The following is a 20,081-nucleotide window of genomic DNA, read 5'->3' as shown; positions in this document are numbered from 1 at the left end:
ATGCTCATTTCTGCCATGCCGCCTGCGAAGAAAACGAGGAAAGTTGACATTGAGGGCCGTCGCTTTCAAGAGAGATCGGAATTACAAAACTTCTTCACTGAAAACCAAGGCAATTGTGTTCGTCTAATTTGTAAAGAGAGACGGTTGCCTTGTTTAAGGTTTCAACCTAAAGAGACACTACCAGACTAAACATGCTAACACATACGACAAGCTAACAGGGAGTGACCGCGCTGATAAAGTGAAGCAGCTCCAAGCTGAACTGGCATCACAACAGCGATTTTTCACGCGGGGCTGAGTCAAAGTAAATATTACTAAAGCAAGCTACGAAGTTGTACCCGCGAGGCCATGCAATAACGTGCAATAACCATATGTGCAATCACACTATGTGCAATATCTGTCTACCTCACACTCTTTTACCTGCTTTTTTTGCACTGTTTTTTTTTCTTCCCTTGCACTATTTTTTTATCTAATATTTTTTTATCTCCACTGTATATTGTGTATTGTGTATTTTGTATATACTGTCCATATTTTTTAATTATATATACCTTCTACTTTTTTAAATCTTTTACCCCCTTCCCCGCATGCGTGTGTGTGTGTATATGTTAAGTGTACTGCTGCTAACATAGGAGTTTCCCCATTGAGGGAATAATAAAGGATTATCTTATCTTATCTTAATACTGTTGATGTTATGAACCTGTAGACGTGACACAAACAATTACTTTCTGAAAGATATTATAAAATTCACTTGTTTTAAGTTTTAATAACAGACAACTTTGCATTACTTAAAACTCCTGTTTAAAATGTTCATGAGGCAAAGATCATTTTAAACTCATGTAAATTTAAGGTATTTCATACAGTTTGTTCAATGTTATCTGACTCTTCAGATATGAATGAAAGGCAGAATTTGTGTTTTTAGAGTTCACATCTGCCTTTTATAACAGTGTGTATTTGCATGAATTTTATTATAGTTAAAAAATGTCCGAAAAGACTATTGGCCACCGGGCCCCTTCACTTGATCAAATCTGGCCCTCTTTGCAAAAAGTTTGGACACCCCTGCTCTACGTCAAATTTTGTGAGTTTTTGGCAAAAGGCGTGGCTATTAAAGTCTAATGACACGCCGTGACAATAAAACCTGCTGCAACTTGACCCAGATGATCCTATCTTTTCTCAAATTTGCACATTTCATCATAAATGTCCTGAAGACAGCTACAAACGTATTTTACATCGTAGTGGTAGCACCACCGACTGGCTTCTTCTTCTTATCGTGGCTACAAGGCAGTTAGTTACAGGCTTGGCTAGACGTGGTTCAGCCACAGCTGAACACATTTCTGTCCCTTCTCATTAAACTCTGCTAAGTCCGGTATTAGCCATCCGCAAATTCCCATGAGCCTCAGCTCGCAATCTCCCATGAGCCTCAGCAAAGTGTAAACAATCGCGTTTCTCAAACGATCTCCTATAAAATGATCGGAACTGACTAAAGTTCGATCTAACGCATTGGTACTACTTACCTATGTTTCCCTTCCATATCGATCCGTAGATTTACTCGAAACATTAACAGAGCAGCCTATTTTGACATGAAATAGCCTGGTGCGTATAGCAGCTATCGTTATAGCATTAGCCATCCGCAAATTCCCATGAGCCTCAGCTCGCAATCTCCCATGAGCCTCAGCAAAGTGTAAACAATCGCGTTTCTCAAACGATCTCCTACAAAATGATCGGAACTGACTAAAGTTCGATCTAACGCATTGGTACTGCTTACCTATGTTTCCCTTCCATATCAATCCGTAAATTTACTCGAAACATTAACGGAGCAGCCTATTTTGAAATGAAATAGCCTCGCGGGTACAACAGCTATTCGGTGACGCCCCCTGACTACAGTTGCCATAATGTTGGGAAGCGATGCGACCTTGTAATTTACTAGTCGTACTAAAACGTACTGAAACATTTTGGCAGAGCACTGTGTACAACCAGTATGGATCAACAAATTCATCAATTGATCCATATATGCAACGAAATTTCGTTTTGTGTGCACCCAGTGTTGACAAAATGACAATAAAGTTTGTCTAAGTCTAAGTCTAATATATAAGGCGCTCTGCATTATAAGGCGCACTGTGTTTTTTTTAGTAAAATGTAAGTTTTTAGGTGCGCCTAATAGTGCGGAAAATACGGTAATGCAAATTTGTCTGTTATTATTAAAACAAGTGAGTTTTGCTCTTGTCATTTACAATATCTTTCAGAAAGTAATAGTTTGTGTCATGTCTCCAGGTTTATAACATCAACAGTATTAACATGGCCACTTCATAATACAGTTTTTTTCCATGTATAATGCACAGAATTTAACTAATTTATTGTCCTAAAATCTGGGGTGCGCATTATACATGGCTACAATTTTTTTTTTGAAGAAGAAAATCTCCCTCGAAATAAAACTTGAAATCACCTTTCTTCTTGTTTGTTGTCAATCGCGCATCGCATTCAGCCATCCTGCCCAACACAGTCAGTAAAATTCATAATTGACGACACATCGTTTGATGCGATGGTGCAATCCTTGATGGTGTGTTATTGTCAAATATTGTTTGTTTTTTAATCTCCATCGCAAACCGGATATCATTACAGATGCGCAGAACGGATGCGCAAGACACGTCAGCTATATAAAGAGCGAGAGTTCAGTTCTCTACCTAAATGCGTATTACAGGTAATATTTTATTTCACAACACTTTGCCTTGTTCCTTTCTTCTCTGCTGTTCACTTCAAACACGCTCCATACGAACACAATGCTCTCGTATCAGACGCTTGTTCGATCACCTGCTCGTTTGCTGTCACAATGTACCCTACACAAATCCGAAACATTTCTTCGCTATCGAGTTTGCTAGCGCATGCGCAGTGATACTGACCGGCGGAATAACATCCGGTTGTTCCCAAAGATGATCTTTTTTCTGAAATAATTTTACGTTTAGGGACTTAAGTAGGAGTCAAAATTTGGGTGCGTATTATACATGGGTACAGGCTTTTTTCAGGCATTATATATGGAAAAAAAACGGTATTTAATATTAAGTAATATTAAATTTTTATTTAATTTTGACTCACAGCCCTGCGTGAAGAATCGCTGTTGTGATGCCATTTCAGCTTGGAGCTGCTTCACTTTATCAGCGCGGTTACTCCTTGTTAGCTTGTCGTATGTGTCAGCATGTTTAGTCTACTAGTGTCTCTTTAGGTTGAAATCCTTAAACGAGGCAACCGTCTCTTTAGAAATTAGACAAACACAATTGCCTTGATTTTCAGCGAAGTATTATTGTAATTCCCATTTCTCTTGAAAGCGACGGCCCTCAATGTCAACTGTCCTCGTTTTCTTTGCAGTCGCCATGGCAGAAATGAGCGGCGAGGGGTGGTGCTGCCACCCTTTGGTAATAGGAGGAATTACAGGTTCAAGTTTTTTTTTTTTTTTATATTCAGTTTGACAGTGCAGGCGGTCCATAAATAATACATTATAAGACCGAAGCTGCGGGCCATATGAAATCTGATCGGGGGCTGGATTTGGCCCGGGGGCCGGACTTTGGACATGGCTGCTCAAAGACAAGGGTGCAAAATTATGACCTTTGTAAATGTGCAAAGATGGGCCAAAATTCGATATTCAAAAAATTTCAGCTCACTTCCTGTACATTTTAGACTACCGCTGCAACTGATCTTTTGCACATCTCAGGGTGCTACACGTGCCTACCAATTTTCGTAAATCCAGGCCAAACGGCCAGGGAATGTTTTTTATTTTTCCATTCTAGGTGGCGCTACAAGGCCATTTTAATTTCATTTCTTACCATAACATATATACTTTTTCCCCAGGGTCGATGAGTGCGCTAAATTTGGTGAGTTTCCGTGGATGTGTCGGGCGTCAGATATGGGATTCTTGACGGGACAAAACTGCAGAATTTCTACAAAACCATCGGGAACTCCCAGCGGGCGCTAATAATTACAACAATACACATGATGACATATGTCCGATGGCAAATGTCCACTTCATGATAGCCGGAGATAAGCAACGCGATGATGTCAACACGCGTACAAAGAACAACACAATCTCGAAACAACAGCGATGGTTAACATATTAACCAGCACATATGTTGTATCAGGAATCACATTATGTGACGTAAGAAAGCTTCGCAAGTCAGCAGCTCGATCGATTGTGCGCGCGGCTAGCCAGCTAACGGCAATCTCACCTTGGACTTGGAGCAGGCCACGGAGCGCAGAGCTCCGAAGAAGATGGGCACCAGAGCCATGAGCACCAGGCTGCCGTAAGCCAGTGCCGTGCCCTCCGGCGTGGCCACGAATTTGGCGGTCGCGTTGAGCGCCTCATTCCCGTTCGAGTCGGTGGTGTTTAGGACGTCCAGGAGAGCGGTGACAGTCTCCGGAGCCGAGTTGCTGGCTTTCTCCACCTCAGACATATCTCGCCGTGGATCGCGGCTTGTAAGGCAGAGACGGCGGGTAGCGCGAGAAATGTGCGGAAAAAACAAGGTTCTGTTATCAGACCCCACTCGAAAAAAGGCCAACAGATGGAGGACAAAGCCGGAATTGTATGCGTGTCATTCGTAGATCACACGCGAGCCAGCCGGTAACCCTCTAAGGCCACGTTTCTCTTAGCAAAGATGCACCAAGCGGCGAGACCTCTCACTTTGATGCTGTTCGAGAGCAGGACTACATTATGCTAAACAGCTGTCCGGTGGACCCCGCATACTCACGGTTCCGCACAAACGAATTCACATTTCCTAGTTTATCCTCCATCCTCCAACATAGCAGATAAACACTGATCACATCATGTGAAACTACCTATAGTGTCCTATTTTTGTATTCTTAGAATAACAGTGCAATGTAGCACAGTATGTTTGTTTTGTTAAATCAGGCATTACCAACCTTTCTGAAAGACGGAGCTACTTCTGGGATACTGATTAATGCTGTACCAGTTTGAAACAGACGTATGAAATGACAAAATTGTCCACGATACCTTTTAATATTATTAAATGTTACTACATTGAAACCCCTTGTTAGAAATGCCTATACTTATGAACATTTCAAGATGTGAACCGGAGCCTCAAGATTGTTTTGCCTCCCTTTACAAACAAAATTCGACATCCAAGCAACTAATGACTCTATCAGATCGTGTCCGATGACGTTGTGATGTGTGTACGTGTCTCTACCCTTCGCTCGGCCACTTCTTGAAGAAGAGGGTGTAGCGAATGTAGAAATTAAGCACGGTACATGATATTCCCACTTCCCCCTCCCACCCCGTCTCTCAAGTGCCTACTCCAATAGCAAGTCGTCATGTATTTCAAGGTAAAAACGTTCATTTTACATTTTGCATTCATTCTTATGGGGAAATTTTGATCTATTTACAAACTTTTCTACCCATGAACGCGATCACAAAATGAATTAATTTCATAAGGAGAGGTTTCACTGTATTAATATTGGTGGCATGGTGAAACACTGCTTAGCACGTCTGCCTCACAGTGCAGAGTTTGTGGGTTAGATTTTGGCTCTGGTGTTCCTGTGTGGAGTTTGCATGATCTCCCCGTGCCGGTGCGGGTTTTCTCCGGATACTCCAGTTTCCTCACATATTCCAAAGACATGCATGGTAGGCTGATTGACCACTCCAAATTGTCTGTAGTGTGGATGGTTTTGTGTATGTGTGTCCTGCGATTGGCTCGCAACCGGTTCAGGGTGTCCCCTGCCTACTGTTCGCTGACTGCTGAGATAGGCTCCAGCACACCCGCGACCCTCGTGAGGATAAGTGGTTCAGAGAATGGATGAATGGATGGACTATAAATATTTAAAATCCTCATTTGTGTTTAAAGGACAACACTTTTGCTTTATTTCCACAAGCAGTAACATAATGCACTTTCATTCAAGAGCTGCTATTGGCCAGAACTCATGCCCACTCACCCAACTCACAGACTGCCTTAAGACGAGCTTCAAGCTAAAATGGTACTCCTGCCCATTTTACCTGCTCCCTTCCTTTGCTTCCTTGAATCGCTGTTCCTTTTCCCTTCCATCTCAAAGACGTCACACTTTTGACAAAGCAAATACTGTAAAGAGCAACATTTAACTGTATACAACTATTTACATGCACCCTGGGAAGTGTGTGGCTTCACCATCACTATAATACATATTTAATGATATATGTACATTTATGACAAGACAATGATAAAGTTAATGACTTCACAATAACTAAGCAACACATAAATATCATTAGACGACATTATTTTTATGAATCTCTGCCATCCATCCATCCATTGTTCACAATTTCAAGTGATCACTTGTACAACATTCCTTGAAAATCATAAATGTCCCATCATTAGTCAAGTACAGTATGTTTAGGACATTAAGATTAAGATTAAGATTAAAGATTAAAGTCCCAATGATCGTCACACACACACCTGGGTGTGGTGAAATTTGTCCTCTGCATTTAACCCATCCCCATGTGATTTTAATCCATCCCCTGGGGGAGAGGGGAGCAGTGAGCAGCAGCGGTGCCGCGCTCGGGAATCAGTTGGTGATCTAACCCCCCAATTCCAACCCTTAATGCTGAGTGCCAAGCAGGGAGGCAATGGGTCCCATTTTTATAGTCTTTGGTATGACCCGGCCGGGGTTTGAACCCACAACCTTCCAGTCTCAGGGCGGACACTCTACCACTAGGCCACTGAGCTGACATGTGATGCTTTGTGGCTTCTTGGCTCCCGCGGGCACCAGGTTGGTAACTGTTATATGCTCAGCCCTACTCATTGGCATTTTGAATTAATAAAATGCTTTATACCAGTGATTCTCAACCATTTTTCAGTGATGGAGATATTGGATGGATATTTGTGTGAAATAATGGTTTTGAACCAAGTGCCCTCTAATCAGCGCAAAGCAATTAGGGATGAGAACAAAAAAAAAAAAAAAAGAACATCAGAGTCTTGTACCATCATTGTCTGGTTTATTAACCTTTGGAACTGTGCACATAAAAATATTATCAACAATGTTATCTGCTTTGGGATCATAATAAAGTGCTGTAAAAGAAATAATTTACTTACTTTTAAATGATTTTCAAATGATTGACAAGTGTGGTAGCATTATTATGACAGTTTGGCAGGGTTTTTAGGATAATGAAATTGAGTAGCCTAGTGAATATAAAATTCATGAACTTGGATTTTTCCTGAAAGATTTACATAATTAAGGTGTTTTTAAAACATATTTGCATGTATGTTACTTTGTCAATATACGTATTTAAAAATCTTACATACCTCCAGGAGTGTCTTCCGTCCAATACCCCAAGTTGTACGCGCATCCCCAATTGAGAAGCACTGCTTTTTACAATTGGATCATATGATGAAAAGGCAAGATGAATACTGAAAATGAAAAGTAATTTTTAAAATATATATTCAAATAATGACCCTTTGGAAGGATGAAACCCCACCACTGCAGAACCAATCATTGAACAACACTGAACAAAATAGCCATTAAATAAACAAACGTCAATGTCTTCTTCATAAAAATAGACAATCTTTGACGTGAGGCCGAGGAACTTCTTTGTTACACCGCAACTGTTCCTCCTACTGACACGGGGGCAAAACTACACTCTAATACCAGTCAGTCGAGGCCTGAATGTGTGCTATTGTGACCACTGACCAAATTGCCCAAATAACAATTACCTAAATAATAAATGAAAATAAAAACAAATACGGTATTGACATCTCGCTCTCTCTCTCTATCCATCCATCCAGCTATAATTATAAAAAACAATACAGATTGAAATAAAAGAACTATATCTCCATCTAACCATCCATCCATCCAGCTATAATTATGAAAAACAATATGGGAGAGTGGGGTAATTTGTGCCAAGGGGCAAGTAGTTCCACCCCTGTTTTCCAGAAAACCATAGAAGAAGTTGGTCATGTGACCACCTATTTTTGTAAGGGCATCCATTTCACTCATCCTGCAGAGAAGGGAGACACATGGCTTGAGAGGTAAGCACATTTAAGTTCAAAAAAATTTTTTTACCCTCAAAAGTAAAATTTCTATGATTAAGGGTTTTTTATTGCTGTGTTTGAACAATTATAAACAACTTTGAAAACAGTTCACACATGTTTTAGTGCTTTAGTAAGCTACAGCATGAGTCCATACGATTAGCATGATGCTTGCTCAAAACAGCAAGGGGATGCATTTGTTTTTCAAAATGGTGGGTCTAATTTGTGCCAAAGGGCCTGGGGTAAGTTGTGCCACTGGCAGAAGATAAAGATAAAAAGGCTGAACAGGAAAAGAAAAAGAATGAAAGAGAGAAGGGCTATGAAAGCTGCAAATAAAAACAAAACCAAGAAGAAAATGACCGTGTACAGTAGCTCAGAAGAAAACTCCACCACCAATGATGAGGCAGAAGATGGCCTAGAGAAGATGCACAGCAGAAAAAAGAAACAGGCTGAAAAGAAGAAAAGGAGTGGGAATAAGAAGGGGAGCCTGGAAAGGTCAAAGCAAAACAAATCCAAAAAGAAGGTGCTCCCCAGTAGCTCAGGAGAGAGTGATCTTCCGCTTCCACTGAGTGATGTCACTGAATATGACAGTTCAGGTGTCCAGAGTGATGATGATGATGGTGACAAGAATCTGTCTGCTGGTGACTTTGTCATTGTGAGGTTTGCGGGTAAAAAATCCAAATCCTAGAACTGTGTTGGATTGGTGGAGAATGTTGAAGGTGACGAGATTAGTGCAAAGTTTCTGAAGCAAAGTTCTGAGATGTCTCTTGATGGTAAGTCCATTTTCACATTTAGAGAGAATGATGAAGGAGTCATCCCTAGAGGTGATGTGCTCAAGAAATTACCCACACCACAAAAACTTGGTGGCACAACCAGAAGGGAGCATAAATTTGCATTCCCCTGCAGCATTGACACGTGGGATGTTCAGTAGTAGGCCGAATCTGGGAAGAAATTCAGCTGCAGATGATTTGGTGCTCATTTTGGAATTTTAATTTTGTTCTGAGTAGCCTATGTGTTCACACCACACCACAAAACTAGGTGGTACTGCCAGAAAGGAGCAGAAGTTCATATTTCCAAGACTCAATTAGGTGTTCATGTGACTATAGGCCTTGTTATAGAAAAGTGGCCTTTGATGTTGCTAAAACTTTAAATAAAAGTTAAACAAGTAATTTGTATTGAATTTGTCTTGTTTTTATATAGCATTATCATTTGTGAGATTAAAATGATCTGTTTTACTTCAATTATCAATGGCACAATTTACCCTAGTGTATTTTCTCTAATGGCACAACTTACCCCATACCTGGGGCAAGTTGTGCCACAAAACCACTTTTTTTTTCTAAAGCTGTATTTCTCAAACAGTTTGTTTAAGATCCAAAGTAATTGTTCCCAGGGATGCACAACATCCTAAACTATATGTAGATATCTTAGTTGGAGGCATTACTGTTATCCCCTTGCTTTAAGGGCACTTTAAGTAGAAATTGGCACTACTTACCCCACTCTCCCCTACAGATTGAAAATAAAATAACTATATCCTCATCCATCCATCCATCCATCCATCCATCCATCCATCCATCCATCCATCCATCCATCCACCCAAACCAACCCATCCATTCATCCACCCAAACCAATCCATCTATCCATCCATCCATCCATCCATCCATCTTCCGAACCACTTCTCACAAGTCTCGCGGGTGGCTGGACCCTGTGCTAGGAGTCTTTTTTTTTTTTTTGTATACATATTAGGCCAAATCTTGGCCCTCTTCCTCCACTATACAGGAAATTAGAATGTTGCTGACATAAGAACCACTGTTGTTTTTGTCTCTTTTTTGCATGATATTGTATATTTGAAAACCGCAATACCTCATTCGTTTATCAGACATACCGTATTTTTCAGACTAAAATTCGCTCCGGAGTACAAGTCGCATCAGCCATAAAATGCACAATAAGGGGAAAAAAAACGTATATAAGTCGCACCAGCGTATAAGTCGCATTTTGGGGGAAATTTATTTGACAAAATCCAACACCAAGAACAGATATGAACCAGCAACAACAGGCTAAACGATACGGTATGCTAACGTGACAAACACAAACGAGGAGCTGAGAACGGGCCTGACGTAACATTAACAGTTATTCAAATAACTATAACATAAATAACACGTTTATCAAACCGTCTGTGTCACTCCAAATCAACAAATCCATTGATCGAATCCTTCGTCCTTTCTGTAAACAACGCCGTGAGTGCGGCGCGCCACTGACGTTGGACTCGTTGTCGTCAGTTGCAGTTCAAATTATTCCACAGGCCCATATAACAATATATATAAACTATATATCAAATAATAATATAAACAACAATTTTATTGAACCATCCGTGTCACTCCAAATCAATAAATCCATCGGAATCTTCGTCTTCCGTGTCACTTAATAAAGAACAAAAAAACACAGCTGTTGACTCCGGAACTACGTGTGCCGCTGACGTCAGACTAGATATATCAAATACCGGTTTTTTGCATGTATAATGCGCAAAATTTAACTAATTTATTGTCCTAAAATCTGGGGTGCGCATTATACATGGGTACAATTCTTTTTTCTTTTTAAGAAAATCTCCCTCGAAATAAAACTTGAAATCACCTTTCTTCTTGTTTGTTGTCAATCGCGCATCGCATTCAGCCATCCTGCCCAACACACTTAGTCAGTAAAATTCATAATTGACGACACATCGTTTGATGCGATGGTGCAATCCTTGATGGTGTGTTATTGTCAAATATTGTTTTTTTTTTTTAATCTCCATCGCCAACCGGATATCATACGGAGGCCGCCATTACAGATGCGCAGAACGGATGCGCAAGACACGTCAGCTATATACTAAAGAGCGAGAGTTCAGTTCTAAACCTAAATGCGTATTACAGGTAATATTTTATTTCACAACACTTTGCCTTGTTCCTTTCGTCTCTGCTGTTCACTTCAAACACGCTCCATACGAACACAATGCTCTCGTATCAGACGCTTGCTCGATCACCTGCTCGTTTGCTGTCACAATGTACCCTACACAAATCCGAAACATTTCTGCGCTATCGAGTTTGCTAGCGCATGCGCAGTGATACTGACCGGCAGAATAACATCCGGTTGTTCCCAAAGATGATCTTTTGTCTGAAATAATTTTACGTTTACGGACTTAAGTAGGAGTCAAAATTTGGGTGCGTATTATACATGGGTACAGGCTTTTTTCCAGCATCGACATGCCATTTTAGGGTGCGTATTATACATGGGGGCGCATTATACATGGAAAAAGTAAATGTAACATAAACAACAATTTTATCGAACCATCCACGTCACTCCAAATCATTAAATCCATCGGAATCTTCATCTTCCGTGTCGCTTAAAAAAAAAAAACACACAGCTGTTGACTCCGGAACTACGTGTGCCGCTGACGTCAGCCTCGTCGTCAGTTGCGGCTCCAATTACTCCACAGATCTACGCACATATATATAATAGTCACTCCCCGTATGCCGCCGATTGCGGCTGGGACTCCTCGTATGCCACCGATTGCGGCGGGGACTCCCCGAATGCTGCCGATTGCGGCTGGGACTCCCCGTATGCCGTCGATTGCGGCTGGGACTCCCCGTATGCCGTCGATTGCGGCGCGAACTCCCCGAATGAATCCGATTGCACGCGGACTCCCCGAATGCCGCCGATTGCGATTGCGGCTGGGACTCCCTGTGTGCCGCCGATTGCAGCAGGGACTCTCCGTTTGCTGCCGATTGCGGCGCGGACTCCCCGAATGCCGCCGATTGCGGCGCGGACCCCCCAAATAACGCCGATTTCGGCGCGGACTCCCCGAATGCCGCCGATTGCGGCGCGGACTCCCCCAATGCTACCAATTTCGGTTGGGACTCCTACATTGCCGTCGATTGCGACGCCGACTCCCCGCATGCTGTTGATTGCGGCTGGGAAACCCCGTATGCCACCGATTGCGGCGGGGCCTCCTTGAATGCTGCCGATTGCGGCGCGGACTCCCAGAATTCCACTGATTGCAGCGCGGACTCCCAGAATGCCGTCGATCGCGGCGCGGACCCCCCAAATAACGCCGATTTCGGCGCGGACTCCCCGAATGCTGCCGATTGCGGCGCGGACTCCCCCAATGCTACCAATTGCGGTTGGGACTCCTACATTGCCGTCGATGGCGACGCCGACTCCCCGCATGCTGTTGATTGCGGCTGGGAAACCCCGTATGCCACCGATTGCGGCGGGGCCTCCTTGAATGCTGCCGATTGCGGCGCGGACTCCCAGAATTCCACTGATTGCAGCGCGGACTCCCAGAATGCCGTCGATCGTGGCGCGGACTCCCCGAATGCCGCCGATTGCGGTGCGAACTCCCCGAATGCCGCTGATTGCGGCGTGGACTCCCCGAATACCGCCGATTGCGGCGCGACTCCCCGTATCCCGCCGATCGCGGCTGGGACTCCCGGGGAGTACAATATAGTTATACTCTATAACTATATTGTAGCGTTACCAAAGTACCAGGCAAGACGTGGGTTTGGTAACCGGCTCTTTATTTCACAAAACAAGAGCTCAACATATGAGTGTGTGCTTGAAGCAAGCGCCCTGGATCGCTCTTCCCGTCTCCCCCCCCCGCTGCCTTCATGGCCTCGCTAGACAATCGGAAACTATGCCAAAAATGGGGCCAAATTAAAAGAAATTTAAAAGTGTTACATTTACAATGTTACTGTCACGTGCGGAATGGAGCAGGGCGACCAAATGCAGTTTGGACCAGGGTTTATTGAGGGAAAGGGTGGTGGCGGACAGGATGAGGGGAACAAACAAGCAGGAGAGCATGGTAGGACTAACCGGCAAGCGCAAACAGGATGGGCTAACAGAGATGGACGGGCTAAAAGAGACAGACTAACGGAGGCTTAACAGAATAACAGAGGGACAGACTAACAGAACAATCCAACAGGGAGTGACACGCAGACAAGACTTAAATACAAGACAGGTAATGAGTCAACTGCCCGACTGTGATTACCCTGATTACGGGTAGACACAGGTGAGGAGGGACGAGTGCACAGAGACGCGAACAGAAACCATGACAACTAACACTGACACACGAGGAAACGCGGAAACGGCAAGAAGCGGAGACGAGACGTGATAGTTACATTTAGCAAATGGCCCCATGAGCCGTTTTTGTAGGTCTTGGTCTGTTTCAGATACCTCCAAAGATTGTTAGATCTTGGGAGCTAATGAGCCATTTTTTAAAATCTCACAATAACTCAACAGAATATTGATGCTGTTGCCAGGCCTGTTGGGTTTTCAAAGTTTCATGAGTTTTCAGGCATGTTTAGAGCCTGGTGGTGGGTCAAAAGAATTCCAACTCTGACTTCTTGTCCTGTTATCGACAAGTTGAAGAAGTTATTTGGAACATCCCACATGTGATCAGGCTAATTGGGAACAAGTGGGTACCATGATTGGGTATAAAAGGAACCTCCCCAAACATGCTCAGTCATTCACAAACAAGGATGGGGCGAGGTTCACCACTTAGTCCACAACTGCGTGAGAAAATAGCTGAACAGTTTAAGATCAACATTTCTCAAAGCAAAATTGCAAGGAATTTAGGGATTTCAACATCTACGGTCCATAATATCATCAAAAGGTTCAGAGAATCTGGTGAAATCACTGCACGTAAGCGCCACGTCCGGAAACCAAGACTGAATGACCGTGACCTTCGATCTGCCTTAAAAACCGACATGAGTGTGTAAAGGATATCACCAAATGGGCTCAGGAAAACTTTAGAAAAACACTGTCAGTAAATACAGTTCGTCACTACATCAGTAAGTGCGGGTTAAAACTCTACCATGCAAAGCAAAAGCCGTTTATGAACAACATCCAGAAACGGCGCCGGGTTCTCTGGGCCTGAGCTCATGTAAAATGGACTGATGCACAATGGAAAAGTGTTTTGTGGTCTGATGAGTCCACTTTTGAAATTGTCTTTGGAAACACTGGACGTCGTGTCCTCCGGACCAAAGAGGAAGCGGACCATCAGCATCTGTGATGGTATGGGGATTCATTAGTTCCCATGGCATGGGTGACTTACATTTCTGTGAAGGCAACATAAATGCTGAGAAGTACATACAGATTTTGGAGCAACATATGCTGCCATCCAAGCGATGTCTTTTTCATGGATGCCGCTGCTTATTTCAGCAAGATAATGCCAAGCCACATTCTGCACGTGGTTACAACAGCGTGGCTTCGAAGTAAAAGAGTCCAGGTTCTCCCCTGGCCCACTTGCAGTCCAGACCTGTCTCCCATTGAAAATGTGTGGCGCATTATGAAGCGTAAAATACAACAGGGAAGACCCCGGACTGTTGAACAACTGAAGCGGTTCATCAAGCAAGAATGGGAAAGAATTCCACATGAGAAGCTAAGAGAATTAGTCTCCTCTCTTCCAAAACGTTTGCGCGTTATTAAGTTATTAAAGGAAAGGTGATGTAACGAAGTGGTAAACATGCCCTTTCCCAACTTTTACTGCACGTGTTGCAGCCATGAAATTCTAAGTTAATTATTATTTGAAAAATGAAATAAACTTTATGAGTTAGAGCATTAAATATGTTGTCTTTGTAGTGTATTCAATTGAATATAGGTTGAAAAGAATTTTCAAATCATTGTATTTTGTTTTTATTTACATTTTACACAATTTCCCAACTTCAACCGAATCCGGTTTGTATATTTTGAGTATTATTAATATTTTAAATTATTGGTTTTCTCTTGCTACACTTTTTTTTATATCCATTTGCCAATTTATGTTGTATTCAGAAATGTCCCTTTGTCTTCATTGTGCATTTTAAAAAGTGTTTCCTGTTGTAATTGCAATAGTGAAATATCAGGAAGTGTGCCCTTGAGAAATGCAAGTTTCTCTTTCCCTAATACTGTTAAATAAACATCCGTGCAAAACAAAATGTGTTTTTAGAGGGGGGGCGCTTGGAAGTCGTCTCACCCAGGGAGTAATTCGGTGTAGAACCCACAGCCCGGTACCAGTTCACACGCTGAGGTTAGGGACCACTGCTATTGACTGAGCAGCCACCACAATAAGAGCACTTGCTCTGTATTAGTGTCATCTGTATCAAATAATTTTGTCACTGGAATATTGAGAATATCCTGTTTTAAAATGATGGGATTTTATGTTGACATAAAATGCATCCTTTTGGCTGTCTTGCAGATTACATTTGACCAGAAATTCCTTGATGGTTGGTTGACTGTTCAGCCCTGCCCCCTGATCATCAAGCTTATGGAGAAGCTGTTCCCATCGCCGCTTATCTTGTCCCATCTGCCACGACAGGCGCACCGCGGCCTGTAACAATGACATCAGCACTGGGTGTGGCCTGTCCACGTTTGTCCTCTCTGGGGGGATCAGGACACGGAGGGCATGTTCACATTGATCCCGGGCTTCTTCCAGCTGCTCCACTTCTTGGAAGCAGCAGCACAGCCCCACAAGAGTGAAGAGCCAATGAAGGGGATCTGGAGGACTACCCAATTTGTCTTGCAGCCTCTTGGCATTGAGCAACGGTCCCAGAGCGTCCTGGTAGCGGTCGACACTGGACACAAAACAATGTTGTCATTAAAACATTTAATCCAACAGAACTTATTTCATTGAATGACCTTAAGTCTACAGAGTGACACTTGTTCCATCTAATTTGTATGTCATTTCAAATTGTGTAACCCCTCGTAAAACCCCCTTAGCAACACTGTCAGTTTTTATCGCTTCTCTGTTCATCAAAAAAGAACTTATGGTCGATCCTGGCACCTTGTATTCTGATGCCAAGTCCGTCACATAAACGAACGCCTCTTTCCTACTTTTTTATGATCAGCTTTTTCAGATGTGTTGTTGTCCTCACCACTTTCCTCTTCTTCTTTTCTACTGCATCTTTCTTAGGAGCCATGTTTATTCTCTCATACAATGCGCCTTACTGTGGTCAACAATCTGCCAAACGACGTCAACCAAGACCAACTAGTGGCAGGTGGAACGAACTACCGTATTTTTCGGACTATAAGTCACGTTTTTTTTAATAGTTTGGGTGGGGGGGGCGACTTATACTCAGGAGCGACTGATATGTGAAATTATTCACAATTTTTTACTTAATCATTAACACATTACTTACTTACTAGTATAGTTGATCACTTCACATGTTATTTTCACTTTAAACCGCATGAGGGCGCACTATGGCTGTGGAATAATTGGAGCCTCACTGACAATGAGTTCCATTCACTGACTTCCGGAGATCTAGTGATTTACCAAACCCACGTCTTGCCTGGTACTTTGGTAACGCTACAATATAGTTATATACGTAGATCTGTGGAATGATTGGAGCCGCAACTTACGACGAGGCTGACGACGAGGCTGACGACGAGGCTGACGACGAGGCTGACGTCAGCGGCGCACGTAGGTCCGGAGTCAACAGCTGTTTTTTTTTGTTTTTTTATTGACAGAGGATGGATATTCCGATGGATTTAATGATTTGGAGTGACACGGATGGTTCGTTAAAATTATTGTTTATATTACATTTATTTGATATAGTATCTAGTCTGACGTCAGCGACGCACGTAGTTCCGGCGTCAACAGCTGTGTGTTTTTTTTTTTTATTGACACAGGATGAATATTCCGATGGATTTAATGATTTGGAGTAACACGGATGGTTTGTTAAAATTGTTGTTTATATTACATTTATTTGATATATCTAGTCTGACGTCAGCGGCACATGTAGTTCCGGCGTCAACAGCTGTGTTTTTTTTTTTTTTAAGTGACAAGACGAAGATTCCGATGGATTTAATGATTTGGAGTGACACGGATGGTTCGATAAAATTGTTGTTTATATTATTGTTATTTGATACATAGTTTATATATTGTTATCTGGGCTTGTGGAATAATTTGAACTTGTAACTGATGACGAGTCCGACGTCAGCGGCGCGCCGCACACGCGGCGTTGTTTACAGAAAGGACAATGAATTCGATCGACGGATTTAATTATTTGGAGTGACACAGATGGTTTATCAAATGGTGTTATTTATGTTATAGTTATTTGAATAACTGTTCATGTTACATCAGGCCCGTTCTTAGCTCCTCGTTTGTGTTTATGTCACGTTAGCATACCGTATCGTTTAGCCCAGGGGTGGGCAAACATCCACATCCGGCCCACGGGACCGTTTAATCCGGCCCGCCAACCCTGAACAAATTGTATTATTAAACATTTTTTTTGGTCATTTTGCCTGCAATGACTGCGTTTCCCCAGTAGATGGGGAACCGCTCGCCTGCGCATTTACTACCGGAAGCCGTGTCAGAAAGCTCGGTGCACACTCACAAGTGCGTGTACGTACTCAGTAGTACGGACATGGCGCACTCGCGCTCTATTTGTATCAGTCCCGAATTTAGAGCGTGGGCTGTGACGACAGCATTCTTGTAATTCGCGCGCTGAGCTTTCAGATACAGTTTTACGCTAAAGCCACCCACAAACCTTCCCCTGGAATCCTTCTATTAAAATGAGTCGTCCAAGGAAAAGCAAGGTGGACACAGTGCCGAGTGTTTAAAAAAGAGTGGCCAATTTGGCTCGACGTACGCGACGTGACGTTCAGCCACATCAACATCAACCCGTCACAGATCGAAGTAAACGGACCAACACCTCGGATCTCTCCTAAGAATTGCCACAACAAATTTTACTCCAGACTATGACGCACTAGCAAAAAAGGGAGACCAACAACACTGTTCCCACTGAAAATGAAGGGGAGGCTCTCAAGTTTGTTGTAAAAAAATGCATTTTGAATATGATTTGTACACATAGCAGGGATTGAAACTAGCGACCATTCTCATTTTCAAACAATGCAGGATGCTCAAGGACATTGATGCACCACCTGTTTGCGACTAATCTTAACCTGTAAAGTTCTTAAGGCTTACTTTAAGGAAGTGTTTCCCGTTTCCTCACCTCTGTTACCAGGTGTTTGTGAGTTAAAACTCTGCTCTGATTTTCAGATACCCCTCACCGTGTTGCCGTTTTGATTACTTTATTTGGATGTATGCTTTCACCGATTCTTCAAGATGATATATTTGGTCAGAATGTTTGCCGTTTGATGTGATCTCATAAGATAAACATCTTTCATTAATCTGACCTGCAGGCACTGAAGTGATGGAGACTGTTATTCATAATAACAGTGTCGTATTTTATGAGAATCACTGATAGCAGTTTTTTAGTGATTTTTTTTTTTTTAATGCTGTTAATAAATGCATTTGTTTTCAAAAAACTTGTTTGGAATATCCATGCTTTACTACCTACTAAAGGCCAAAATCTTTTATGCAATGACCTTTACAGGTCGCTTATATTACTTCACACAAACACTACGTCCATCTGCTCCTGGTTCGGCCCTCCGGTCCAAATTTAGAACCCAGTTCGGCCCGCGAGTCAAAAGGTTTGCCCACCCCTGGTTTAGCCTGTTGTTGCTGGTTCATGTCTGTTCTTGGTGTTGGATTTTTTCAAATAAATTTCCCCCAAAATGTGACTTAAACTCCGGTGCGACTTTTATATGTTTTTTTCCTCTTTATTGTGCATTTTATGGCTGATGCGACTTGTACTCCGAGCGACTTTTAGTCCGAAAAATACGGTACGATTTTTGTTTACAATAGCCGCGTGAGTCGGGTGGGTTTCCGAAGCTTTGTTAGAGAACCGGGACAAAGATTTCCTTCCACTGTACTCTCAAATGTATTATTAACTTTGTAATACTGCTTTGCCATTTTTGTCATTCTAAACATTTTTCCATTTAGTTATTTTATTGAATGAACTGCTAAAACCATGATATCTGTCCTGTCATAAAGGAACCTATTTTGTCAAAAAATGTCCAATTGATCCTACAACAGACATCTAAACAGTTCATTGGAATGATCAATTGAATAAACAATTCTAAAAATATTTAATAGTGACAGCCCTAATGTTTGCTATTTTTAGCTTTTCCGCCTTGAGGAGTAGGAAATGAGCAATAACCTGACAAGCAGTTGTCCAGTCTGGAGGTCTGTCAGGTAGAAGAAGCAGCGCACACAGGGCAGTTCCCGGAGGGCTGGGACGGAGCACAGATGCGTCAGGTACTGCTCAAAAGCCCGGCTTCGCCTGGCGATGGTCTCGGCCGTGAAGTTCTTGCGCAGCTTCTTCCCTGCAGAAGTAAAAGGAAACCGGTCACAAAACCAACCAGAAAGCACCCCACCCACAAAGACATCCCTGGCGGAATTTGCGCTCACGCGGGAAACACACACTCTCCATCTGGTCTCCATGGTGATGGAGCAGAGTGGCGTGCAGCCGCAGAAAATCGGAGTAACGACGGGCGATGGCGGCCGGTGTCTTGTCACTGTCACGTGTCTGGATGACGTGGATGGTGTAAAGCTGGCAGAAGGTTAGACACTGACATCAGTGCGAGGTCAATGAGCTTACTCCACTTTTCAACTTGCAACTTACCACATACTTCAAGGACGTGTCTTGGACCACGGTAGCATTTGTCACCTCAAACAACAAAATGTCTGCCTGGCCAGTTCCTGCCCTAGTCCCTTGCAAGTTGAAAGGGGCTGGAGAAACAGGACTGGCATCTTTGGAGACAAAAGAAAAGAAAACAGTTGTGCTTCTGCTGAGGTATTCTGTCATGTTGCCTCACCTCTGCTGCGAAGCCCATCTTCCAGTGACTTGTCCAGGAAGTCCAAGTCACTGTCCAAGCCCGACCCCTCCCCTTCCTCTCCATGTTGCGCTGCTCCATTGCCGGCGAAAGAGAGCGTGCCAATAAGTCGTTCTGCCACGGACTCATTTTCCTCTTCCAGTTCCACCTCGCAGCTATCCTCCATCCGCCCCAGCGGCTCAGGCCCCGGGACCTCGCCATCTTTCAAGAGTGAGCGCTTCAAACGACTCAGGAGCCGCGACACCATAGTGCCACCTGGATAACATTACAGTTTTGTATGTCACTGATAGTTGTTTCATCCAAACAACATCTTTTGGAGGTTATTCTGATATCCTGCAGAGAATGTGCAATAACTCAAATTCAAGGAATGCAAGATTGAGAAGCTGCTATCAAATACAGTATGAA

General features: G+C 42.9%; 2 protein-coding genes across 6 annotated transcripts in view; both read right to left on the bottom strand.

Moving 5' to 3' along the window:
* The window catches only part of hm13 (histocompatibility (minor) 13), a 101,665-nt gene extending 97,012 nt beyond the window's left edge, over window positions 1–4,653 (bottom strand). For 3 of the 5 annotated variants that reach the window (XR_005097300.1, XR_005097299.1, XM_037245923.1), the window contains exon 1: window positions 4,209–4,653. Coding sequence is in view for 3 of the 5 variants with exons in the window: in XM_037245923.1 (XP_037101818.1) it covers window positions 4,209–4,433 (225 nt within the window). In the remaining 2 variants the exon portion in view is untranslated. The remainder of the gene's footprint in view (window positions 1–4,208) is intronic. The other 2 variants (XM_037245921.1, XM_037245922.1) reach the window with 2 other exon arrangements.
* A 10,446-nt stretch (window positions 4,654–15,099) lies between these two features.
* On the bottom strand, window positions 15,100–19,923 carry snx21 (sorting nexin family member 21). Its single transcript, XM_037243009.1, has 5 exons — window positions 19,659–19,923; window positions 19,466–19,593; window positions 19,252–19,393; window positions 19,001–19,166; window positions 15,100–15,571 (listed from the first exon to the last, which is right to left on the bottom strand). The coding sequence occupies exons 1-5, from the start codon at window positions 19,921–19,923 to the stop codon at window positions 15,100–15,102; spliced, it is 1,173 nt and encodes a 390-aa protein (XP_037098904.1).
* Window positions 19,924–20,081: the final 158 nt, after the last annotated feature.

Source organism: Syngnathus acus, chromosome 2 (genome assembly GCF_901709675.1).
Source record: "Syngnathus acus chromosome 2, fSynAcu1.2, whole genome shotgun sequence".
Lineage (NCBI taxonomy): Eukaryota > Metazoa > Chordata > Actinopteri > Syngnathiformes > Syngnathidae > Syngnathus > Syngnathus acus.
Note: the sequence above shows the minus strand (reverse complement) of the source record. Positions and strands in the feature narration are given on the sequence as shown.